The sequence below is a fragment of the Elgaria multicarinata genome, chromosome 6 (genome assembly GCF_023053635.1).
Source record: "Elgaria multicarinata webbii isolate HBS135686 ecotype San Diego chromosome 6, rElgMul1.1.pri, whole genome shotgun sequence".
In the NCBI taxonomy this organism is placed as follows: domain Eukaryota; kingdom Metazoa; phylum Chordata; class Lepidosauria; order Squamata; family Anguidae; genus Elgaria; species Elgaria multicarinata.
Genome location: NC_086176.1, coordinates 81166441 through 81189172, shown reverse-complemented (window position 1 = coordinate 81189172; position 22732 = coordinate 81166441). Strand labels below are relative to the sequence as shown.

Here is a 22732-nt window from a genome sequence, read left to right as displayed (position 1 = left end):
ACACATGAGTACTCTAGCCTTTATGTCATGCATCCTGTTACTACTGTTTACCAAATAAAGAGGGATTAGTGCTGGCCTTAAGGAGGATTGAGAAGTCCTTGTATGTTTATAGATCACAGATATAGCATTCCTGTTTGTCTCTAGAAACAAGGCAGGCAAGAAAAAAGAAAAGAAAAATATCTCTGAATATCTAGGTAATATCTTCCAAGTTATCTCTATACAAAAAAGACTTCTAGAGTTATAGATGTCTATTTAATAGTTTGCTATGTACTTTCAACAACTGTGTTAGGAATACTAGTTTTGTTTCTCCACTAATTAAGTTGACTAGTTTTAGGGTGACCATATGAAAAAGAGGACAGGGCTCCTGTATCTTTAATAGTTGCATAGAAAAGGGAATTTCAGCAGGTGTCACTTGTATGCATGCAGCACCTGGTGAAATTCCCTCTTCATCACCACAAAGCTGCAAGGAGCTATACTAGAGTGACCAGATTTAAAAGAGGGCAGGGCAGCTGCAGCTTTAACTGTTGTGATGAAGAGGAAATTTCACCAGGTTCTCCATATATACAAATGACACCTGCTGAAATTCCCTTTTCAATACAATTGTTAAAGGTACAGGAGCCCTGTCCTCCTTTTCATATGGTCACCCTAACTAGTTTGGAACATGAAATGGCTTTTTCTTTTCTTTTCTTTTTTTGCATAGGATCATTTCTTATTAGAACAATCAAACAGTTTTCTAGCACTTAAGTTGGGGCATAATGTTTTCAGTTAACCTGATCAGTTCTGGCATTTCTCTTATGTAAGAAGAATAATTAAGGTTTGTCAAGGACCTGAGAGGTGCAAGATACTGCCAGCTGTTGCTTGAATCAATTGGGTTCTTAGGAAAACTAATTTTTCATTGTTCCTTTCAGCCATTCAGTTCTCCACCCAAGAAAAAAACAGCATAGTGAACTCTGTACTCACAGCTGGTTGCCACCAAGTCCACCTACAAATTCTATGGCTGTGTAAGACACAAGCTTGGAAACATACCGTTACTCAGCTTGTGCACATACTTATGTGTTTTTCTGGCAGGCAAACCCACCTATATTCTGTGAATACATCAGTTGTGTTACCTTGACAAATACATTCTATTATTTGCCTTTAATTTGCCCCATGAGATGTTTTTTAAAAAGTTAACGGCCTCGTTTCCAAACCTCTGAGCACCAGGTTTTGCCAATAAGGTCTATCCAATTTAAAGGTGATCAATACTTTGTGAGGCTTTGCATTATTAAATTATAACAGGAACGTTTTTAAACAATTAAGTGGTAATTGTGATCTTTTGGGAAGTTTCAATTAATGCCTGTGCATGAAGCTCCAATTCTCTGTAGTTTGGATTTTTCACCATATCATTATCTACTCTTACTTCAGTAATGATCTCCTTTCAGTCATTTGAGGAATTCCATTTTCAATAACATAGTTACAAAGGTTTATAACCTATAGTAGGCATCAAGTAACAAGAGCAGTGTTGGTGAAAGAAGATGGTGTAAATTTAAATAACCTTAAACTTACGATCACTTTCAACATAAATTTTGGAACTGGCATTGTTTCTGTAGCAATTGAATTATAGAGAAATCATTCTCTGAAGTTGTTTTACCACTCAAACCTGTTGGAAGATTGTCTACAGTAATAGTAACACTTCAGACAAATAATTTGGGGTGTTGAGAATATTGGATATAGTGGATCCATGCAGAATTTGGAAAGTGGTGAAACATTTGGGTAAAGGCATCTCAACTTATCCAACCCAATTTACCATGTCACCACAAAGTTGCTAAAACTAACTTTAGTAGAGTTGTAATAAAACTTGCAAGTTGGGAGTATCATACAGCAGTCATGCAATTGCTTCACCATAGATTGAATGCTGTGTAGATTTGGTTGCATGATTTGGCCCTGACTAAGCTAATGTAGTATTTCCTTTCACCCCTTCAGTTAAGCAAACCCATAATCCTTCCCTGGGTCGAAAGAAACTAATGTGGCTAAGAGACAGAGTCAAGAATCAGGGTTAGGGCTTTAGGCAAGCCATTCTTTCTCAGCCTCAATCCCCCCTCCATCTGTAGTCTGATACAGGCCAATCTTAATTTACACAGTGCTTGTAAGGATTACAACTAGGGGTTGTTTGAAAGTGCTACACAAAGACTTAGACCACAGCTAGACCTAAGGTTTATCCTGGGATCATCCAGGGTTCGCCCCTGCCTGAGCACTGGATCCCCTGTGTGTCACCTAGATGAACAGGTTTGACTCCTGGACGATCCTGGGATAAACCTTAGGTCTAGCTATGGCCCCAGTATTATAATTACTGTTTTAGCAATAGTAGGCTACTTTGGAAGTAATTGAGGGAAAGAAAAAGGTTTATACGTTTGCTATGAATTTGGTTGTGCATTACGTTGACTGGATGGAACCTGTGATATGTCTAAGAAACTCCTCATTTTTAAAATCCCATTTCCCTATTTTTAATTAGCATGAATGAAAGGAAATGGTATACGGTCTGTCTGATGCTGGTGTCTCAAAATGGTACCCATGGATACCTCTTTGGCACCTGCCCCTCCGGATTTTTATTTTTATTTCTTATGATTTTCTTTAAATTAAAAACTTTTTCTTAAAACTGAGAAGCTGGCATTCTGCTCCCTTCTAATACCATCTTTATGGGGTTCAAAAGAGTGTTTTGCATTTTGTAGTTCAGACCCCCCAGGTCTGCCATTTACTTAGATTCTTGGGCAGGTTACTTTTCTTTTAGAGCATTTCTATACCAGGCTAAAATCTTGCAACCTGACAGGCTCCTGCTTCCAGATTCCTCGCAGAATTAGATTGGCTCGTTTCCACATGTTTTTCTTTTTTATATGTTTTATTATAAATCCACTAGATAGTGCTATACTATTATTTGTTATAAAGTACCATTTCATCAGTACACCCTTGCTTATGGTGGGAGGAGGGAAAATGCTGACATTTAGCGTGATGCAAAACAACACAATAAAGGTTGTAAAGACTGGGAGGCACCCTGGTGATGACGATGTTGCGTGTTGGACCGTCAAACGTCTGTGAGTGACTAATCACAAGCACACAATAAATGCCTCATGTCAAAGCCGCTTCAGTCTCACCAGTTTGCCTTTTGGTAAATGAGTGTTTTGTGACTACATGCTCACCATGGTGTGGCATCCATTTTATTGAGAGTTCCATAGCACTCTCTCAAAAGTCCAAATGTGCCCACTGACTCAAAAAATGTTTGGGACCTCTGCTGGAGTATGCAAATTGATCACTAAGATAACAATCCATTTATGATTATGATGAGACAGGTAACAGCATGGTAGTAGCATTTATGACTTTTACAGATATTTATTAATTTAATGCAGTAATTTATTCTCTTCCACATTGCTTCATGCCCACTGTTTATCGGTGTTAATATCTGTTTCAGGAAAGTCCGGATGACTCCCAAGCAGCTGAGATCTCTGCTACTTCAGAGGTGATTCGCTATGAATACCATGTTTTGTACTCCAGCAGTTACCAAGCTCCTGCACTTTATTTTAGGGCAGGCTTTTTAGGTAAGATGTCTCCCGCATAAAACAAATATTTTAAATAAAAATATGACATAACATTTGTTCTAAAATAACAGGAAAATAAAAAGATAAAATACTGGGTTGCAGTAATTGTTTATGATTCATTTCTTGTACATATTTCAGATTCTGTAAGTATCAGTATCCTGGGGCAGATGATATCATCTCAGCCTGAAGGAGTTTGATCTTTACACTCCTGGCAGCAAGCCTATGGTTGACTAAACCTGCTGACCATTTTTTAAAATCTTTTTCTCTAAATGAAAATAACATCTTAAAGCTGCAGAGCCAAACTCAGAAATGGAGTACCTGGGCCTGGCTCTTGTAGAGATACCCTTGGTGTAGGCTTATCCAAATTTTCATTTTAAATTAATAATGCATTATAATTGAGAATGATTAAACATGGGGTGGGGGGAATCATCCTACTCAATCATGTTTCAGCAATTGCAAGCATAATGTTTCAATCCTTTGTGCCAGGAATTTGCTGTATGTATTTTCTTTGTGATATATTTCTGTTATGTATTTTCTTTGTGAAATGTTGTTGCAACCTATGTCTCACAATTGTTTTACTCATTTTGTCAGGAAGGTGGAGAATCTGACTCCTCAAAGGCCACTTTAGTAATATTTATTTAAATTGTAGGGATAGAGTCATGACACTGTAGCACTGTCTATACTTCACCCTGCTCTGTCCAGTGTCTGTACCTGGGGCTAGGGAGTTGGAATCCTGAGGTCATTTCTAAACTTAGCAGCATCAGTGGCTTTTGTGTTTGGAATGATCTATTAGCTTTATCTAGATTAACACATCTGAATGTTGCTAGTGATATCTTTCCTTTTTAATTAAAAAGTAGCTTAAGCTGCTTTGAATGTGTTTGGTAGATTTAATCACTCGCTGTCTTATATTGTTTAATGGCTTTTAATTTTGCCATGTTAGCATTTTAACCAGCACTTTGGATGTGAAATGGAAGAACAAATTCTCAGAACCCTCTGGTGAAAGGGATTTTAATTTAAGGTTCATTTTCTCACAAATGACAATTTAAGGTATATTTTCAATTTAGGATGCAGGGGGCATATCTCAGGGTTTATTGCTAGTAATAGTTCCCTAATTCATGCATACCACACTGCAGTTATATGCTTGTGGTAGCTGCAAACATTTAATGAAGTAGCAATACACTGTTTAACTTGTTTGGAGATGGAAGAATAAAGGGACTCTTGCTGCTCAAATCACTTAGTGATTTCAAAATATATAATAATTTATTTGTAGTGTGAAAGAATGCCATCATTTTTCTATTCACTGGAACAACAGTATACCTCCTGGATGCATGGTGGTGGTCAAGTGGGGTGGGAGTGGAATGGTGATACAGCAGCAGGTAAAGGAAATAGAGCAATTCTTCCTTTTTTCTCTCCTTTTTAAAAAACAGTACGGTATTTTCATATAATTAGTATTCACTATAAGCAGTTAATCACCAGAGAAGAGCTCCCAGAGACAAAACAAGTTGTTTAGCTTGTCAGCATCAGGGAATCGGAGGTGTTGAAACATGACTCCTTATAGCTGGAAGTGGATATTACAGAAGCTGATGGATGATCTAATGCACAGTCTTTGTATTGTATGCCAACAGCTCCCCTTGCAGTACGGAATTTTAATTGTTCCAATAAGTATAATTACACATTTTAACACACTACTTGGGGATTTTTCACAATAGAAAATAATGACTTTTGGAGGATTTATACAACCAGCTGAGGTCTCTTTATTTATTATTTATTTTATTTATTGCATGTATATCCCACCTCTTTTCCTCCAAGGAACCAATCTTTTTAGCATTTCCCTCTTCCGACCTGAAAAGTATGACGCATAGTTATCATACAGTTCTTCCTGATAAGGTTTCACTTAGGTGACCTGTAGATGCTACAGAATTGGTGGAGCTACTTTTCCATGGGGTCATCCTGTGACATGGCTTTAAGTGTTATCTTGATCACCATTTGCTAAAAAGGTGAGATAAATGTTTAATAAATTATAAATAAATGTTTAAAGAAAGACCTGCAAGCATATGGGCAGAAGTTGCTTGGCAGCATTTTCCCCACACAGTCATTGCCTGATTGGGATCAAGCTTGACTGACATTTGATAAGAACCTATACAGTTAGCTGTACTTATATGGTGGTGGGCTGTAAAATGTTTTAGTGGTTCATGGGATGAACCTATGGAAAATGGCTCCTATATTGCAGTAATATCCAAAAGGCACCTTATTTTCAGTCTGAGTAGTACACTGATTTATATTGCAAATTCTCTTTATTCAAGATTATTTACTTAATACCTTCAATCCTAAATATGTATCTTGGTATATCAGACTGACACATTGGTATGAAATCATGGTTCATGACATTCCACTGTTAGCCATTTTTAAGACTGTGCTGTTTGTATATTGAGTATATCCAAATAACAATGTGGAGTTCCCATAATGTGAAGACTAGTGTCTGAGAGCTGTTGTTTACTGCTATTACTGTTCATTAAAAATAAATGATTTGAAATAATAATTACTTAGTATTTAATACATTTTGGAATATTATCTGTGTTAGAGATTTAGGATGAAATTTTTGTTTGTCTTCGTGTGTGTGTGTGTATTTCTTCTATATATAAAAGTTGCCGCTGCATGTCTTTCACAACCTCAACTCCTAAGGTTGGTCTCGAGCAGCCAACTGAATTCCACATAAAAGGAAACAACCCACATAAATGGGCTGTTTCCATTTGTGGTGCCTCCTCCCACCGTCTGTGTGGTTTTAAAAACGTAACTAGATACAACAGTGTGACTTTGAGGGGCCAAACATGTTCAAAGGCACTTCATCCTGATATCGCTGTTTTCTCAGAATCTGGGGGAAGCAAGTACGCAGTACGCAGCCTTCACCCTTAAGAGGGAGGGAGGAAGGGGAGGCACTCTGCGCATGCCCAGAAACAGACCCGAAGAAGGGAGGAAGTGCCGGGCCTTCAGTACAGGCACCTGATGGAGCACTTGGTGGTTGAGTTGTGCAGGCCAAGGCAGTCCCAGCAGGATTGGCTGGAGCTAGACGTGTCCACTGACAGTCGTTTACCTCCCCTTCTCAGTGATACTACTCCTTGATGCTCTATTGAGGAGCAGTATCGGCAACAAGAGGATGTCTCGGAGGACGTGGGCACCTGCAGGCTGCCAAAGGCATATAGAGTACTGGCATATAGAGTGGCTGATTTTAAATAAAGTATGGGTGAGCAAACCAGGTCACTATCTCTCAGCTCCCACTTTCCTGACATCTTACTAACTGTCTTAGTTCTCCTTCTACCTGACTTTCTCTAACCGTCACTCACCCCACCCATCATTCCATTCCAGCCTCAGCTATCAGTCATTCCACCATTCACTCTTCTGTTTCAATGGTATAATCAGGCTTTTACATAAAAATCATAAACTTTATTCAGTAATTCCTGCATCTGTCTTGGAATGCTGTGGTTATGACAGGGGGGAAAGCGCAGCATAAAAAATATCAAGTTAAAAGGCCTTGGAAAATAATAATAATAATTACAGGAAGTCAGATTCCGGCTGGACATCAGGAAAAACATCCTGACTGTTAGAGCAGTACAGCAATGGAACCAGTTACCTAGGGAGGTTGTGGTCTCTCCCACACTAGAGGCATTCAAGAGGCAGCTGGACAACCATCTGTCAGGTATACTTTAGGGTGGATTCCTGCATTGAGCAGGGGGGTTGGACTCGATGGCCTTATAGACCCCTTCCAACTCTACTATTCTATGCTCTGGAAGTGGCTCTCCATCTTTGGTCACATGTCTCTAGGCACAAATGTGGAGGGAAAGGCACCGTAAACTAATCGCGAAGGAGGAGGCCAACTCAGGTGCTCTAGGCACCGTCAGGAGCAGTAGGGAAGGAGGGTGCAGCTCTGGGGTTGTTGCCGACAGCAACAACCAAGTTAACCGTCAGTCAGTCAGCTAGTCGGCTCTCTCATGGCCTATCTACAGGCACCGATTGTACAGTGCAGCATGGAATTGCTCAGCCAGACTTTACTTCCCATGATCCTCAGTGGCAGGACTCCCATTGGGCAAGTTAGCACTGCAGTGAAAGGCATGCTGGGAGTTGTAGTTTTTGTTTTCTGTGGGGACAAGTAAAATCATGGTGGCACCCCCAATACCCCCACATGTTGGGGGTGAGAGAGAAAAAGAAACGGATTAAATTTATTTTAACATCATGTCACAGGTCTAGCATCAGCCTACCTTGCAGGGCGGTTGTGAGGGTGAGGGAGGTAAAAATATATATACAAAACTAATTAATTTAAAAGTTAACTCACAGGCCTAGCATTGGCCTACTACTTTAAGATGATTACCTCGCAGACATATATCTTAGGGCCCCTGAGCAATGCCAGGTATAACTTTAATTGTTTCAATCACATATTTGCAAGAAATGTTAAGTGATCAATCTGCAGGCTTTAATCTCCTAATTTCTGAAAGGGGCAAAACTCATCTCAAATTCATACAGTTCTTTCTAAATTAAATCCCCACCCACCCACCATCATTAATTGGAATTCCTTTCAAAGCTTAATTCATATATAAATGTCAGATGCTCAAAATTCCGTCTTTATAAGTATAGATAGGATGAAAATACCTTTTACCATGTAGTTCTGTGATGGTAGTGCTCCTGGTGCAACTCACCTTAGGTTAGGCAAAGATCTATTAGTGGGTCTTAACCCACTAGTTGAAGACCAGTGATCCTAGAAATAATAATTATGGGATCAGGAGAATGTTATTTTGCCTCTGAAACAAAGTATCAAGGTTTCATACAGAGATGATGCTCACCTACAAATGACATTATTTTATGTATTTATTTATATTTATAAAGACTTTGGACCTGGTCCATTCTAGAACAGTCAGGCAAAGAACATTTGAAACAGACTAGCAATTAAAATATGAAATTTAAATTATGTGTTACCAAATCAATAAAGCAATAAGAAGACTCGTGCTTATCAAGGCAGAATGTTCTCATGTAGTATCTGGAAGACTGCCAGCTAGGGCAGACAAAAGGAAGAACGGAGTTCCCTATCAGGAATTAGCTTCCCTTGTATGTGCTTTCCCCTTTTGCCCATTATTAAAAGGCACATAGAGGGTAACACCAAAAAAACTTTTCTATTGTGTTTCCTGTATGTGTAGTAACTTAGAGCACATGACAACTGGCCCATCAATATTTGTGACTTGTGTTCCTTCATCACAAATTACAACATAATCCTATTTTCCTGCAAAGACACTAGTTTTTACAGTTGCCTTTACTTCCCCCGTTTTATTTCCCCCCCACATTTTGAAGTTACTACTTCAAAATGTGGTAAACAGAGAATTTTGACCTCCATTTTGAATATGTTCAAAAATAAATAAATTACAGAATGGAATCTGATGGCAACAGGACTTCAAATTGTATCTTAACATGACATTCAAATGTTAATTGATTGAATAAATCTTGTTTATTTCATGGACATGAAAATGTCAGTGGAATAAAACTATTTATCACAGGATAATGGCCTCCTGACACCTGATAAATGCCAAGATAATGATAGTTATTGAAAAAGTATCAAAACATTCTCTCATTTGTCAAAAACAAATATTCCAAAGATCATATTTATTTTCCATATGGTAACTACATTGTATTATAAAACTCGAGCTTATCCAAGACTAAGCACCAGCCAATACCGCATAGTGAGAACTCCATATAGCAGCCAATGGCCATGGTAGCTGGGGATGATGGGAGTTGTAGTCCAAATCATCTGGAAGGCACCAGGTTGGGAAAGGCTGCTGTAGAGGGCAATTATCACTTATCTATGACAATTACAAAACCCTGATGAGCAAGTTTGGGCTATCTACCTATTTATTTATTTATTTATTACATTTCTATACCGCCCAATAGCCGGAGCTCTCTGGGCGGTTCACAACTTACACCTACACCTCCTCCCCTCCACCACATGCTGTTGTTTTTGTGTTTGCTTCTGAATTATCTGTATTTTGCATGGTGATATGCAGATGTATATGAGTAATCTCACAGGAGGGGATGTGGATTTTTTCCTTTGTTTTTCAGATGGAAGGCCTTTAACTCTGGATGAAATATGGAAAGGTGTACATGAATGCTACAGGGAGCGCCTGCAGCAGGGGCCCTGGGACACCATTACACAACAGGTTAGAGGTTTTTAATCTATTATAGCTGGGGTGGGTGACTTGTGGCCTCCAGATGTTTGGGCCTACAGCTCCCATAATCCCTCATTATTGGCCATCCTGGCTCAGGTTGATGGGAGTTATAGGCCAACACATCTGGAAGGCCACAATTTGCCCACCCTTATGTTATAGCATGGAAATAATTTACTTGAAGTATGTTTATATATAAAACTAGGTTTGATATATAAAACTAGGTTTAATATATAAACTAGTGTCCCACCCTGAAATTGATGAAATTCATTTGGTAAAAGTGAAAAATATACGATTTTTTTTAGGGTTTTTAGAGCGCAGTTTTAAAGCAGAGCTTGTATAGTCAATCGGCTAATGGAAGCTATCCTCCAATCTTCTTGTTACTATTGAGAACCTTCCTTCCAACCAGATGGAGTTCTAAAATAGCCTCATAGAATTTATTTTTTGCAAAGAATAATCCACTGAATATGGAACAGTTCCCAGTTCCATTTTGAATAAAAATGATCTTGCAGGAGATAGCATTGTTAATACTATATTTAAAGAGACAAGAAATCTGCAGCATAATTTCACTCCAGCCTTACCCTGATATATTAAGATTAATTTCTATTGTAGTTGCAAACGTATGCAACTGTGTTACTGAAAATGGAACTCTTTAATTGATTGAAAGAAAGAGAGGGAACCAACCACCTGTTGAGGGCAGGCGCTGTAGCGTAACAAGCATGCCATTAATAATGACCATAATTCATCCTATTAGATGGCTAACTTTATAATAAACATGGAAATTGAGATGCAGTTATTCTAACATGTATGTATTTTGCAAAATTTGGAAAATTTAAAGGAACTTGTTTGAAAAGAGGGAGGGACAGAGATTTGAGCATAGAGCGAGAGGACTAATCCTCTTCTCTTGGCTGTTTTGCCATTTTTTTCTCTCTTCCCTCCTCCTTCGCTTCTGAAGAAGCTGGATGGAAAGGGAAGCTGGAGTGAACAGCACCAGAAGTAGTAGGGGAGAATCGAATCCCCACCCCCAGTCTCTTCCTGCACCTTGGCAGTAACAAATTAGACACGTTTCGCATTGCAATGTGTTGTCAAAATGGGCATATGGTGGGGTTTTAATATCAATTGTTTTATCGGTTACTGCTACTTTATTGTTAATTGATTTCAGCTGTTCTAAATTATTTGGAATGTTTGCATGTTAAAAGAGTTATATTATATTTTTATGATGCTATATTTTGGGTTTTACCTTTTGTGAACCGCCCAGAGAACTTTGGCTATTAGACAGTATGGAAACAATATAAATGAAATTAATGAATCAGGAGATAGAAGCATCATGGGGTATCTGTATTATCATCTGAAACCTCCAATTTGTTTCACACAGGTTCAGATAATGAAAACAATTTAAGGTATTTGTTAAATGTGATTTTAGATAATCCAGCGTTTGTAACGCCTCTTCTGTTGTTAAACATGAAATATGTTTGCTTTCATTTGCCAACTGGAATACCTGTTTGATTTTACCTCTTTCTGTTTCACACAATAGAACACAAAACAAATGCCATTGGTATTCCTGTTCCCAAAACCTAAGTGCTTTGTATTAGAAGTAGTTCTAATAAAACTTTCCTTGAGTAAACAGGATTGTGAGCAAATGAGTTCATATTCACTAAGGCTTTATCAATAATGGTATGTATAATCAAACACACAAAGCTAGTGGTTGAGTAAGCTAATTACAATGAACAGCTTGAGCCTTACAATCATTGTGTTGTCAAGAAAAAATATATATTGAATCATAGAATCAGTTCACATCTTTGGCAGCACTACTAAATTATCCAATGTGATCCGCTTTAGGCTTGCATGTACTATCAGCTGCATGGAAATAGAATCATAGGGTTCCTCAGCAGAGTTTGAGAGGTTCTCACAGGCCATCTAATCCACCCCCCTGCTTGATGTAGGAAATCCAGTGCTATTATTTATTTATTTATTTATTTATTACATTTATATACCGCCCCATAGCTGAAGCTCTCTGGGCGGTTTACAAAGATTGCTAGAGCAACAGATGTCCATCTTGAAGACCTCCAGCATGGGGAAGAGGGAGGGGGAAAGATAGTTAGCAAGGGTATAATGAGTGCTTTATATAAGATATTGCTGGGATTGGAAGAGCAACATGAACATTACAAAATGACATGGGATCAAGATATGGAAAGACAGTTGAGTAGTCAAGAGTGGGAAAAGATATGGAACCAAAGTCTATTAAAAACTATGTCAGTAAGAATAAAGGAAAATTATTATAAATTGATATGGAGGTGGTTTTTAACACCAGTAAGACTACACCAAATGGATAAAAAGTACTACGTATATTGTTGGAGAGGTTGTCAGGAAAAAGGCACTTATTTCCATATGTGGTGGGCTTGTGAAACTATTCAGAGGTTTTGGCAAATAGTATTTAAAGAGATAAATGATATAATGGGATGGAAGGTAAAGACAGGGACAAAGATAGCACTGTTATCAATATATGAAGGGGTTAAATGTACACAAAATAGCAAAGAATAAACAACTTATTAACTGCAGCTAGATTAATAATTGCCAGGAATTGGAAGAAACAAAAGGATTATCAAATAGAAGAATGGTATAAAGAAGTCTGGGATATAGCTATTAATGACAGACTCACGAATAGTATTAAAGTTAAGAGAGGATTACTGAAGCGAAATGACTTTGATGAGGTTTGGAGTCCATTTGTTAAATTTGTATTAGAAAAAGGGAAAGGGAGAAAACCGTCACAGGATACATTACTATTTTGGAAAGGAGAATAAGGGTCCCGGGAGGTGGGGTGCATGAGACAGTATTTTATTATTTCAATAAGTTCTTTTTTAATTTCATTATGGTGGTATATTAAGATGATGTAGTGTGATTATTGTATGTTATAAAATTCAAATAAAAATATTATATTATAAAAAGACCTCCAGCCTGAGAGGTCCAATGAGTTCGAAACTAGATCTGGTAAGATAGATATATAAAATAGATAAGATAATGCTTTACTGTTAAAACCTTTTAGTATTTTAATGACTGTAATCATGCTTTGTAGAAATTACTGTAAATATATTTTTATCTTGTAATAAAAATGTTTCTCTCCATAAAAAAAAGAGAGCCCACTACCCACTTAATTAATAGATTCCATTGTTGAACGGCTCTTACTATACAGAGTTTGTCCTAAGATTAAACTGCAATCTATTCACCTATAACTTTAAGACCATTAGATCTAATCATGGCCTGTGGGGCAGAGGAGATTAAGTCTTTGCCTTCTTCTATGTGATCACAATTCAGGTGTTTGAAGAAAGCTATCATGTCCCTCTTAGTCTGGTTACCTCAACCTTTTGTCACAGCATTGTGTTTCATACCATTGACCATCTTCATTGCCTTCCTCTGAAGCATTCCAGTTTGTCTATATCTTTTTTTAATTGTGGTGTCCCAAATGGGACACAGTACTTTAGATGATGCCTGATTAGGGCAGAATAAAATGGAATTATTATTTCCTGTGATTTGGAAACTATGATTCTAATATCATAGCAGATTTGGGAGGGCTGGGAGGCTAAAGGAGATGAGAAGAAGAGAACGTTCCATTGCACAAGTGTACAATTGCTCAAGGTTGGATATCACTCATCATTTTGTAAAGCACCCTGGAAATATGATTAAAGGGCAGTATTATTATACTTAACGTAGGAAGCGACCATGTGGTGCTGTTGCTAATAATAATAATAATAATAATAATTAAAGCTTTTATTCTGCTAGCATAGACTGAATACTCCTAAGAGACAACAGCTCAAACATGGGAAGTTGCTTTATAACAACTCAGACCATTGGTCTATTTAACTCAGTATTTTGATCAATATTTTCTATACAGTGACAGTAGCTTTTCAAAATTTCAGATAGGAGTCTTTCCCAGATCTAGTTGGCAATCTAGATCTTCGGACCTCTTGCATGCTAAGTATGTGTTCTGCCTCTAATCTACTGTCCTTTGGTGCAACTTTTTCTGTGCTCAGATTTCCTTGGCCCATGTATAGGCCAGATTTCAGTGTTTTGGGTACAAGTTGTGAGACTCCTGTTGTGAGAGGGAGATGTACGAATCTCCCACCTGTAGAATTTTCTGCTGATTATGGGGTCCCAGTTTCTAGAATTCTCTAATACAGGCTGCTCCATGCTTAAGGTAGCAGAAATGATCATTGGAGAACCCTGGTATCACTGGTATATCCACAGCATTTGTGTATTCTGTGTGAAGTATGGGGCTGCCCATAATCTGTGCAGTGTTATTATTGGCAATTGGGTATTTTCTGTGCATAATATGTGTTTTGCAACTCAGTGTCTCTAATACACCTATTTATGATAGTCAACGAGCCTCTATTTGCATTTACAACATTATGCACAATAATTGTTACAATTAGTTTGCAAGCCCATCTTATTACCCTAAAAATTGATTTTACAAAAATAATGCTTGAAGATTGATTTTTGTAAATGATTTTAGTGTATCTTAAATTTATTTATTTATCTGATGTTGAGCATATAGAATTCCATTCAGAATTACTTAATATCCAACATTTAAATGGTGTGATCCAGTTAAGATGAAGTATATGGACTTAAGGTGATCCAATCACAATGATATTTGGGATTCATTGGGCATACATCCAATTACTGAAAGTATTTTGCATTATGCATTGAGATAATAATTAAGGCAGCATAAGGAAGGGGAAAAATAGATATTCACAGTCTAGCTGTACTGATCCAAACAACATGTTAGACTTGTGTCAGTTCTGCTTATCAGCACTGGCTAGCAACATTATTGGGATTTTTAGGATGCTTTTGATCTTCTTGATGCGGTGTCAGGACTCTGACCCTGAGCAGAAGCTAGGACATTGACATGGAGGATGACAAACCAACTGGATCTAGAAGACCAGTGGTGCAAGTTGTACATGTGCTGAACCCAGACTCCGGCCCTGATACTGAGCCCAAGGCAGAGTCTGTCAGCTTGAAGCTTCTTGAAGTAGTGCTGCCAGTAGAACCATTTCATATTTTCATTCTAAGATCATATTCTGAATATGTGTAATATTCTAGTATATGTCCCAAAAGAAAAGGCTAACTTTATCTAGAAGAATTTACCTTTGATTATAGGAAAGTTTTCATTCAGAGTATTTATTTTACAAGAGGACAATGACATTAATATAGAAAAGGCATGTTCATATTCTTATCAAAATCACTTACTCTAGACTTTTTCGTACTTTATGTTGACAAAATGTGGAAGACTTTGTTGGTGGCCTTGTTCAGAACGGAGAGGGGCAAAGAATGAAGCACATGCTGTTCATACAGATAGTCTCAGGTGTTCAGTCATTGGCATCTCCAGTTGCAGGATCTGTGGTGGTAGAGCTGGGAAAGCCATCTTCCTCAGAATCATATTGTTGCAGGCTTGTTGCAGGCTTAGCTCCCTAGCATTTATACATAACGGTAAGCCATGGTTTATGTTAACCGTGTGTCTTGTTTTTGCCATGAACTGTGTTGCAGATGAATAAACTAACTGTGCTGGTTTTCTCTATTTCTCATTTGTTTCTCTCTCACCCACTTTGCCAACCTCCAAAGTGGTTTCATTTTCTAGCTGCTCTTGGTGGGTGCCTCTGTATCAGGGCAGACAGCAGTGCAAACAAACCAGGGATAAGTCACGCTTCTGGGTTCAGGCACAAAGGCAAGCCAGATTTCAACAAACCACACCATCGCTTAGCATTATGTGTGAACCAAGCCATTGACTTGGATATTTCAGTGCTGTGTCATTTCTTTCATGTGAACAAATTACCATCTTATCCACACCTCCCTGATAGTAGCATCAAATTGGACGATTTTTAACATTAACCTAGCTGCTACTCTTCTTCAATAAGTGGTTAAGAACCTGAAAGACATGTGCTTTATAGTGCTACAATAATTCTGTCCATTACATCACTTAATTTATTGCAGTGTTAAACACAAAAATCAATAAACGTTATTTATAAAATGTCAAGTATGTTAATGGTGTGGGTTTAAAAAAAAGATCCTCGACTGTTTCTGAAGGGAGGATTTGATGTAGAGGTGCTTAGGCACAGCAAAATGAAAATGTGGTAGGGAGGTTTTAAATCTTCATGCCTGACTCATGAGTAGTGTGTGTAGGTAGCTATTCTTAGACATAAAAATCTTCCTGGACATATTGCCGGATTTTGTTAAGTAGAAGAGGTTATATACAGTATAGCTTAACAGAAGGTTGCTAAGTGTTCTTGCTAAATTTCTTTGAGCTGTATCAACAGTTGCTGTAGAACTCTGGCTAGAACTTCTGGGAAATCATTTGTAGTAAAAAAAAGTTGTAGATGAAATCATAAACAACATCCTACTGCTGAACATATTTTACCGTCAAAGTTATTGTTTCCATGATGAAATTGGAAGCATACAGGTCTGGAGAAGGCCATTAGTACCCATGAGCCTGAAACCAGGCCATTCTGTTCCCTTAATGGAAGCAGCTCTCTTCACCAATACTCAAAGACATGAAAATATTTTGCTCAGTGTTACCATGTGTATGGAGACTGTAAAAAGTTACTGGGAATGGGTCAGAGCCCTTTCCTGGATATGTGCTTACCAGTCTTACTTCCACTTCCTGCACATTGGGGCAAAAAATCCTAATTTCAAGTACACACAATGGTCTGGACTCACAGTGACTGGCCAAGAAAGGGATCTTGGGGTTGTGGTGGGTAGCCCAATGAAAATGTTGACTCAATATGCAGGTACTGTGAAAAAGGCATATTCCATTTTAGGGTTTAGGATTCATTTGGAAAGCAATTGAAAGTAAGAGAGCAATCCTATAACACCGCCCCCCACCCCAGACAGAGTGTCTTCCCTTTCCCTCCCTCTTATAGCCAGAACACTTCTTTCCATGCCAGCTATGTCTTGAAAACAGAGTATGGAAACAGGAAATGGGAGCGTTCCCAGGGGCAGGGAGGGGAGGAGAGTGGGGCAGCAGCCATACAAAGAATCCTATGGTCGCCACACTTCCCTCTCCGTCCCCAAAGCCTCCGCTAGATGGGTGAAATTGCCCATCTATCTTAAATGCAGAGCAGCGGGTGCAACGTGCCTGCTGCTCTGCACAGGATATTTGTAAGCCTCCCATTTCGGAGGGCTGCGAGTACTCAGGGCAGATGATATAGCATTGCGCCCTAAATCTGCCAACACCAAAATTCCTTTATACAAATTTGTGGTATGACCACACGTGGAGTACTGTACAGTTCTGGTCACCACACCTCAAAGAGGATATTATAGAGCTGGAAAAGGTGCTGCAACCAAAATGAACAAGGGGTTGTAGCAAGTCCGCTATGAGAAAAGGTGACAATATTTGGGGACCTTTAGCTTAGAAAAAGGGTGAGTAGCATGACAAAAATCATATGAATAAGGGCAATATGGAGCAGACGTTGCCCAGTTTGGCCTGTGGAGAGTTGTGTACCCTTAGCAGGCCACTCCACTCCCCAAGCCCCACCCCTACCTGGGGAGAGGAATCCCCAGTCTGTGATGGAGGGAGTCCAAGCCTCCGTGGACCTAGAGTAGAGTTTCAATGTATGAAGGGATGTATTGGGCAGGTGAACCTGTTGCCATTCAGCATACCTTCACCCTGTTATGTTTTTTACTGATCTTTTAATTAGTGCTACAATGCTTTTCCAGCTATGATGCTTCAGATGAAAGTATTTGTGAAACAGTACTTAAAAGAAAATATGTTATAGTGCTACAGCATTATAATGCTAATTTAAAAATTATTTCAAAAAATGAACCCAGCTGCTTTCTAGTCACCGCTAGTTTAGCAAAGTGGGATTTTTTTTCTAATTAAACTACACTTCTGATCCAAAACAAAAACACTTAAGTTTTTTGACATTTCACAGGCAGTAATGGGGAGTCACAGTTAAATGAATAAGCACTTAGTACTAATTAAATAATTGTGTGTTGCTGTTTTTTAAGGGATTGCTTGGATTTTTTTTTAAAAAAATGGTGAATTGGACCTTCTCCACCTAGAGCAGCTGTGTCCCACCCACTGGTTCAGATAGGAGGATGTATACACAGAACAAGCACAATACCCCTGGTAGTTTGGGAAACAATTGCTATTCTGCTTGTAGCTTACAGTGGAAGCGCAGTCATTAGAGGTGCTAGAAGCCGCCTGTCTGGAAGCAGTCAACAGTTTTTAGGCTTCATGGAAGTGCTAAAACACTTTTTGTAAGATTTACACAATCTTTTCTTTTCTTTTATAAGACTGTACTAATGATCCTGAATAATCTTATTGCGGTCTCAATTTCCCCATCCTTACACAGCTTGTTAGGTTGTCTTCTTACACTTTTAATAAATCTCACAGTTTCAGAACATATTTTAAACTCATTTATTAAAAATGACATGCAAGATTACCAAATAGTTGATGACCAAATTAATTTTATTTTGGCAAGTATTGAAAAATTTATCATCTGTTTATTTTCATGAAAGAAGTGAAGTGCCAATTTTAAGAACAAAAACTGGTCTGCCAATTTTCTAGTATAAACTTTTCTTTAAACTGTTTAATCAGTTACAAACTTTAATCATAGCTGAGTAGGCATACTTCATAGTAGGGCATTTCTTGTTGTTGAATTTATGCAACACCTTCATAAAGGGCAAACTGCACTATTACATTAAGAGAGAAATCCTTGTAACATCTTCTGTAAAACAATAAGCAAAAACAAACTGACTCATCCCATGGAGGTATTCCCCACTGGAGGAATCCCGCTGATTGGAGGTAACAGTGGAGATGTGGTGGGCAGGGGACGCCTTGACGGCATTGCACTGGGAGGATGACCAGTTTGCATGCCATGTGTCACCCTCATGAAACAATGTGCTCCATGTGATTCCAGAGACTTGGCTGTTCTATGTCTTCTGCTGCCAGGGACTATGTAGTGCAGGTGAAGTGTCCTAGCTGACAGCTGGAGCAACTTTGCTTTGCACAAGCTTTCCTGGAGAAAGTCTGCAAACAATGAAGCCCATCCCTGGCCAAAATGCTGGCTGGAGCTCCAGCCATTGCTTCAGCTGGGGACTGGGTGATGTCAAACCCCTAATGATGTCGGGAGGGCATGACTATGTCCCTGAATGTCATCCAGCCCATGAAAGCCTGGGTCAGGAGTCATTTGGTCCTACCTTACCCAAAAGTGTTCTCCACCTCTGCTTTAATTGAAGTAGCCTCTGCTGTCTAACCTAGTTGTTTATATTGCTAATAAGAGCAGAAGGGTCCTAGGCAACTTTCTATATGGGACAACTGGGGGAAAGCTGTCAGGAACTGGGAAGCATCCCGGGGGCTGAAAATGAGAATGTTTCCGATAGTCCAAATGTAGAAGGGTAGGCAACGGGCCATGAGCATATGGTGAAACATGATAGCAAGTCAATGAGGACTAAGTGCCACAGCAGAAGATGGACGTACCAGAAACATCTGGGGTGAGACGCTGTGTATCAGTGTTTCTTTGCAAATTCAAGAAACCTCCAAGCCAAAGTGGGAGAGTTGGAGTGCCTGGTTCTAAAGAAGAACCTAAATATAGTAGGGATTACAGAAACGTGGTGGAATGGAGGGGACCAGTGAGATACGGACATCTCTGGATATAAACTCTATATGAAGGACAGGGAAGGGCGTACCTAGGAGAGTTGCTCTGTTAATCAAAGAGGGCATAGTGCCGAGCAGACTAGAAAACCTAAAAGGAGTAGCACTGTGGGTGACAATACCCCATTCCTAATTTAATACTGGGAACTTGCTAAAGTATTTAATATTGGGAACTTGCTATAGTCCCCCAGACCAGAACACTCAGGGTGATCTTGAGATGGAAACTAAATCAGGGAGGCCTCCTTCAATTACCCATACATTGCCTGGATAAATGCATGTTCCAGTCATGACAAAGAGGTTAAATTTCTCGATGCCCTAGACAATTGTGCCCTAGAAGACATGGTCATGGAACCAGCCAGAGATGAGGAGGCCCTGGATTTAATCCTAAATGGTGTCACCCAGGACTTAGCATAAGATGTTAAAATGGGATCGGGGGGGGGGTGGTTCTGGAAAATTACAGGCCAATTAGCTTAATGTCTGTTTGGAGTAAATTGGTTGAAAGCATTATTAACAATAAAATTAGTACACATATAGAAGGATAGGCCCTGCTGAAAAAGAATCAAAAGCAATCAACATGGCTTCCACAAATGTAAGTCCTGTCTCACTAACCTTTTAGAGTGTCAATGAACAAGTGCACAGGGGTGATCTGGTCAACATTGTTTACTTGGGCTTCCAAAATACTTTGACAAGTCCCTTACCGAAGACTCCTGAGCAAACTTAGCAGTCATGGAATAAGAGGAGATGTCCTCTTATGGATCAGTAATTGGTTAAAGAAAAGGAAGCAGAGAGTAGGAATAAATGATAAATTCTCCCAATGGAGGGATGTAAACAGTGAGGTTGCACAGAGATCTCTATTGGGACCAATGCTTTTCAACTTACTCATAAGTGATCTGGAATTAGGAGTGAGCAGTGAAGGGGCCATGTTTGCTGATGGCACCAAATTATTCAGGTAGGTTTAAACAAAACAGGTTTGTTAGGAGCTCCACAAGGATGTCTCTGAACTGGGAGAGTGGGCATCCACATGGAAAATGCAGTTCAATATAAGCAAGTGTAAAGTGATGTACATTGGCGTGAAAAATCACAACTTCAAGTATAAGCTGATGAGATCTTAGCAATGACTTACCAAGAAAGAGATCTTGGTGTTGTGGTGGACAACTCGATAAAAATGTCAACCCAGTGTGTGGTGGCTATGAAAAAGGCAAATTCTGTGTAAGGTACAATTAGAAAAGGAATTGAAAATAAAACTGTCAAGATCATACTATACAAATGTATAGTGTGACCACACTTAGAATACTGTCTAATTGCACCTAAAAAAGGATATTGTAGAGTTGGAAAAAGTGTAGAAAAGAGCAACTAGAATTATCAAGGGGTTGGAGCAATTCTCCTATGAGGACAGGTTATAGCAGCTGGGATTGTTTAGCTTAGAAAAAAGATGAGTAAGGGGGCACGTGACAGAGGTATAGAAAATGTCTGTAGGGTGTGGAGAAAGTGGATAGGAAGACTTTTTTCTTCCCTCTCTCATAATACTAGAACCCGGGGTTATCCCATGAAGCTTGTTGGTGGGAGACTCAGGACAGATAAAAGGAAGTGCATAGTTAAACTATGGAATTCACTTCCACAGGAAGTAGTGATGGCCACCAGTTCAGATGGCTTTAAAAGGGAAATGGACAAGTTCATGGAGGATAAAGCTATCGATGACTACAGTCTTGATGGCTATATGCTACCTCCAGTACCAGAAGCTGTATGCCTATGTACACCAGTTGCTGGGCAACATGGGCAGGAGGTGCTGTTGTACTCATGTCCTGTTTATGGGTTTCCCATGGATAGTTGATAGGCGACTGGGTGAACAGAGTGCTGGACTAGATGGACCCTTGATATGATCCAGCATGTCTCGTCTTATGTACTACATATAGTCGTAAATGGCATGAGAAGGGGGCTGGACTTATTGTTACACATTGCCATCTGATTCCACAGACCCAGGTCACAACTAACTGAATATAGTTCAGTGTCCACTTCTTCCTCTTACCACTCTCCTAGGTTGACCGTGCTCTTTACTGTCATATTTGTTTCTATACAGAGGCTAATTACTTTTTAAAATATGGGGCATGTGAATAATTGTCAGTGACAGCAATGCAGTAAGGACAAGGGAGCACTGTGGGGCAGGGGAAAGCCAGGGATTTGTATCCAGCATCTACATCAGCTCAAGCCTATTACGCTGTCTTAATAGAAAAGTTTGGGAAAGGAAGAATGGCAAGTGCTTCATAAGGTCTTAGGAAGACTGTGGTAAGAACAATTTGCTACAAGAAGGGGTTCTGGAAAATAATCAAGTAGCATTTATCTAGGCCACAAAATGCAATGCCATAATAAATATGATAGTCTTTGTGATTTTGCAAGACTCTTTACTTTTTCTGCAACAGACTAACATGACTGCCCTTCTGGAAATTCTTGAAAGTGATGGCACACTAATAATTATTTATTTATTTTATTTTATTTATATACCGCCCTACAGCCGAAGCTCTCTGGGCGGTTTACAACATTTAAAAATAGTAAACATTAAAAGTATACAATTTAAAAAACAACAACACACACACACACACACACATAAAAAACAGTATAAAAACAACAGTATCCATTTAAAAACAACAATTGTGGGGTCCATTAAAAACAAACTTAACGTTGTTAAATGCTGTTAAAATGCTGTTAAAAATGCCTGGGAGAAGAGAAAAGTCTTGACCTGGCGCCGAAAAGATAACAATGTTGGCGCCAGGCGAGCCTCATCGGGGAGATCATTCCACAGTCAGGGGGCCACCACTGAAAAGGCCCTCTCCCTTGTTGCCATCCTCCCTTGGAGTAGGCACTCGGAGGAGGACCTTAGATGTTGAGCGCAGTGTACGGGTAGGTTCATGTCAGGAGAGGCGTTCCATCAGGTATTGTGGTCCCAAGCCATGTAGGGCTTTATAGGTTAAGACCAGCACCTTGAATTGGGCTCGGAAACATATAGGCAGCCAATGCAAGCGGGCCAGAATCGGTGTTACATGCTCAAACCTCCCTGTTCCAGCTATCAATCTGGCCGCTGCATTTTGCACAAGCTGCAGCTTCCGGACCGTCTTCAAAGGCTGCCCCATGTAGAGGGCATTGCAGTAATCTAATTTGGAAGTTACCAGAGTATGGACAACTGAAGCTAGGTTATCCCTGTCCAGATAGGGGCGTAGCTGGGCCACCAACCGAAGTTGGTAGAAAGCACTCCGTGCCACCGAGGCCACCTGAGCCTCAAGTGACAAAGATGGTTCTAGGAGAACCCCCAAGCTACGAACCTGCTC

The 22732-nt window shown here is 39.3% G+C and overlaps 1 protein-coding gene across 2 annotated transcripts in view; it reads left to right on the top strand.

Annotated features, from left to right (window-relative positions):
• ATG10 (autophagy related 10) overlaps positions 1-22732 on the top strand; it is a 126129-nt gene that overhangs the window by 82059 nt on the left and 21338 nt on the right. For both annotated transcript variants that reach the window (XM_063129652.1, XM_063129651.1), the window contains exons 4-5: positions 3443-3569; positions 9666-9763. In XM_063129652.1, the coding sequence (XP_062985722.1) occupies positions 3443-3569; positions 9666-9763 (225 nt within the window). The remainder of the gene's footprint in view (positions 1-3442; positions 3570-9665; positions 9764-22732) is intronic.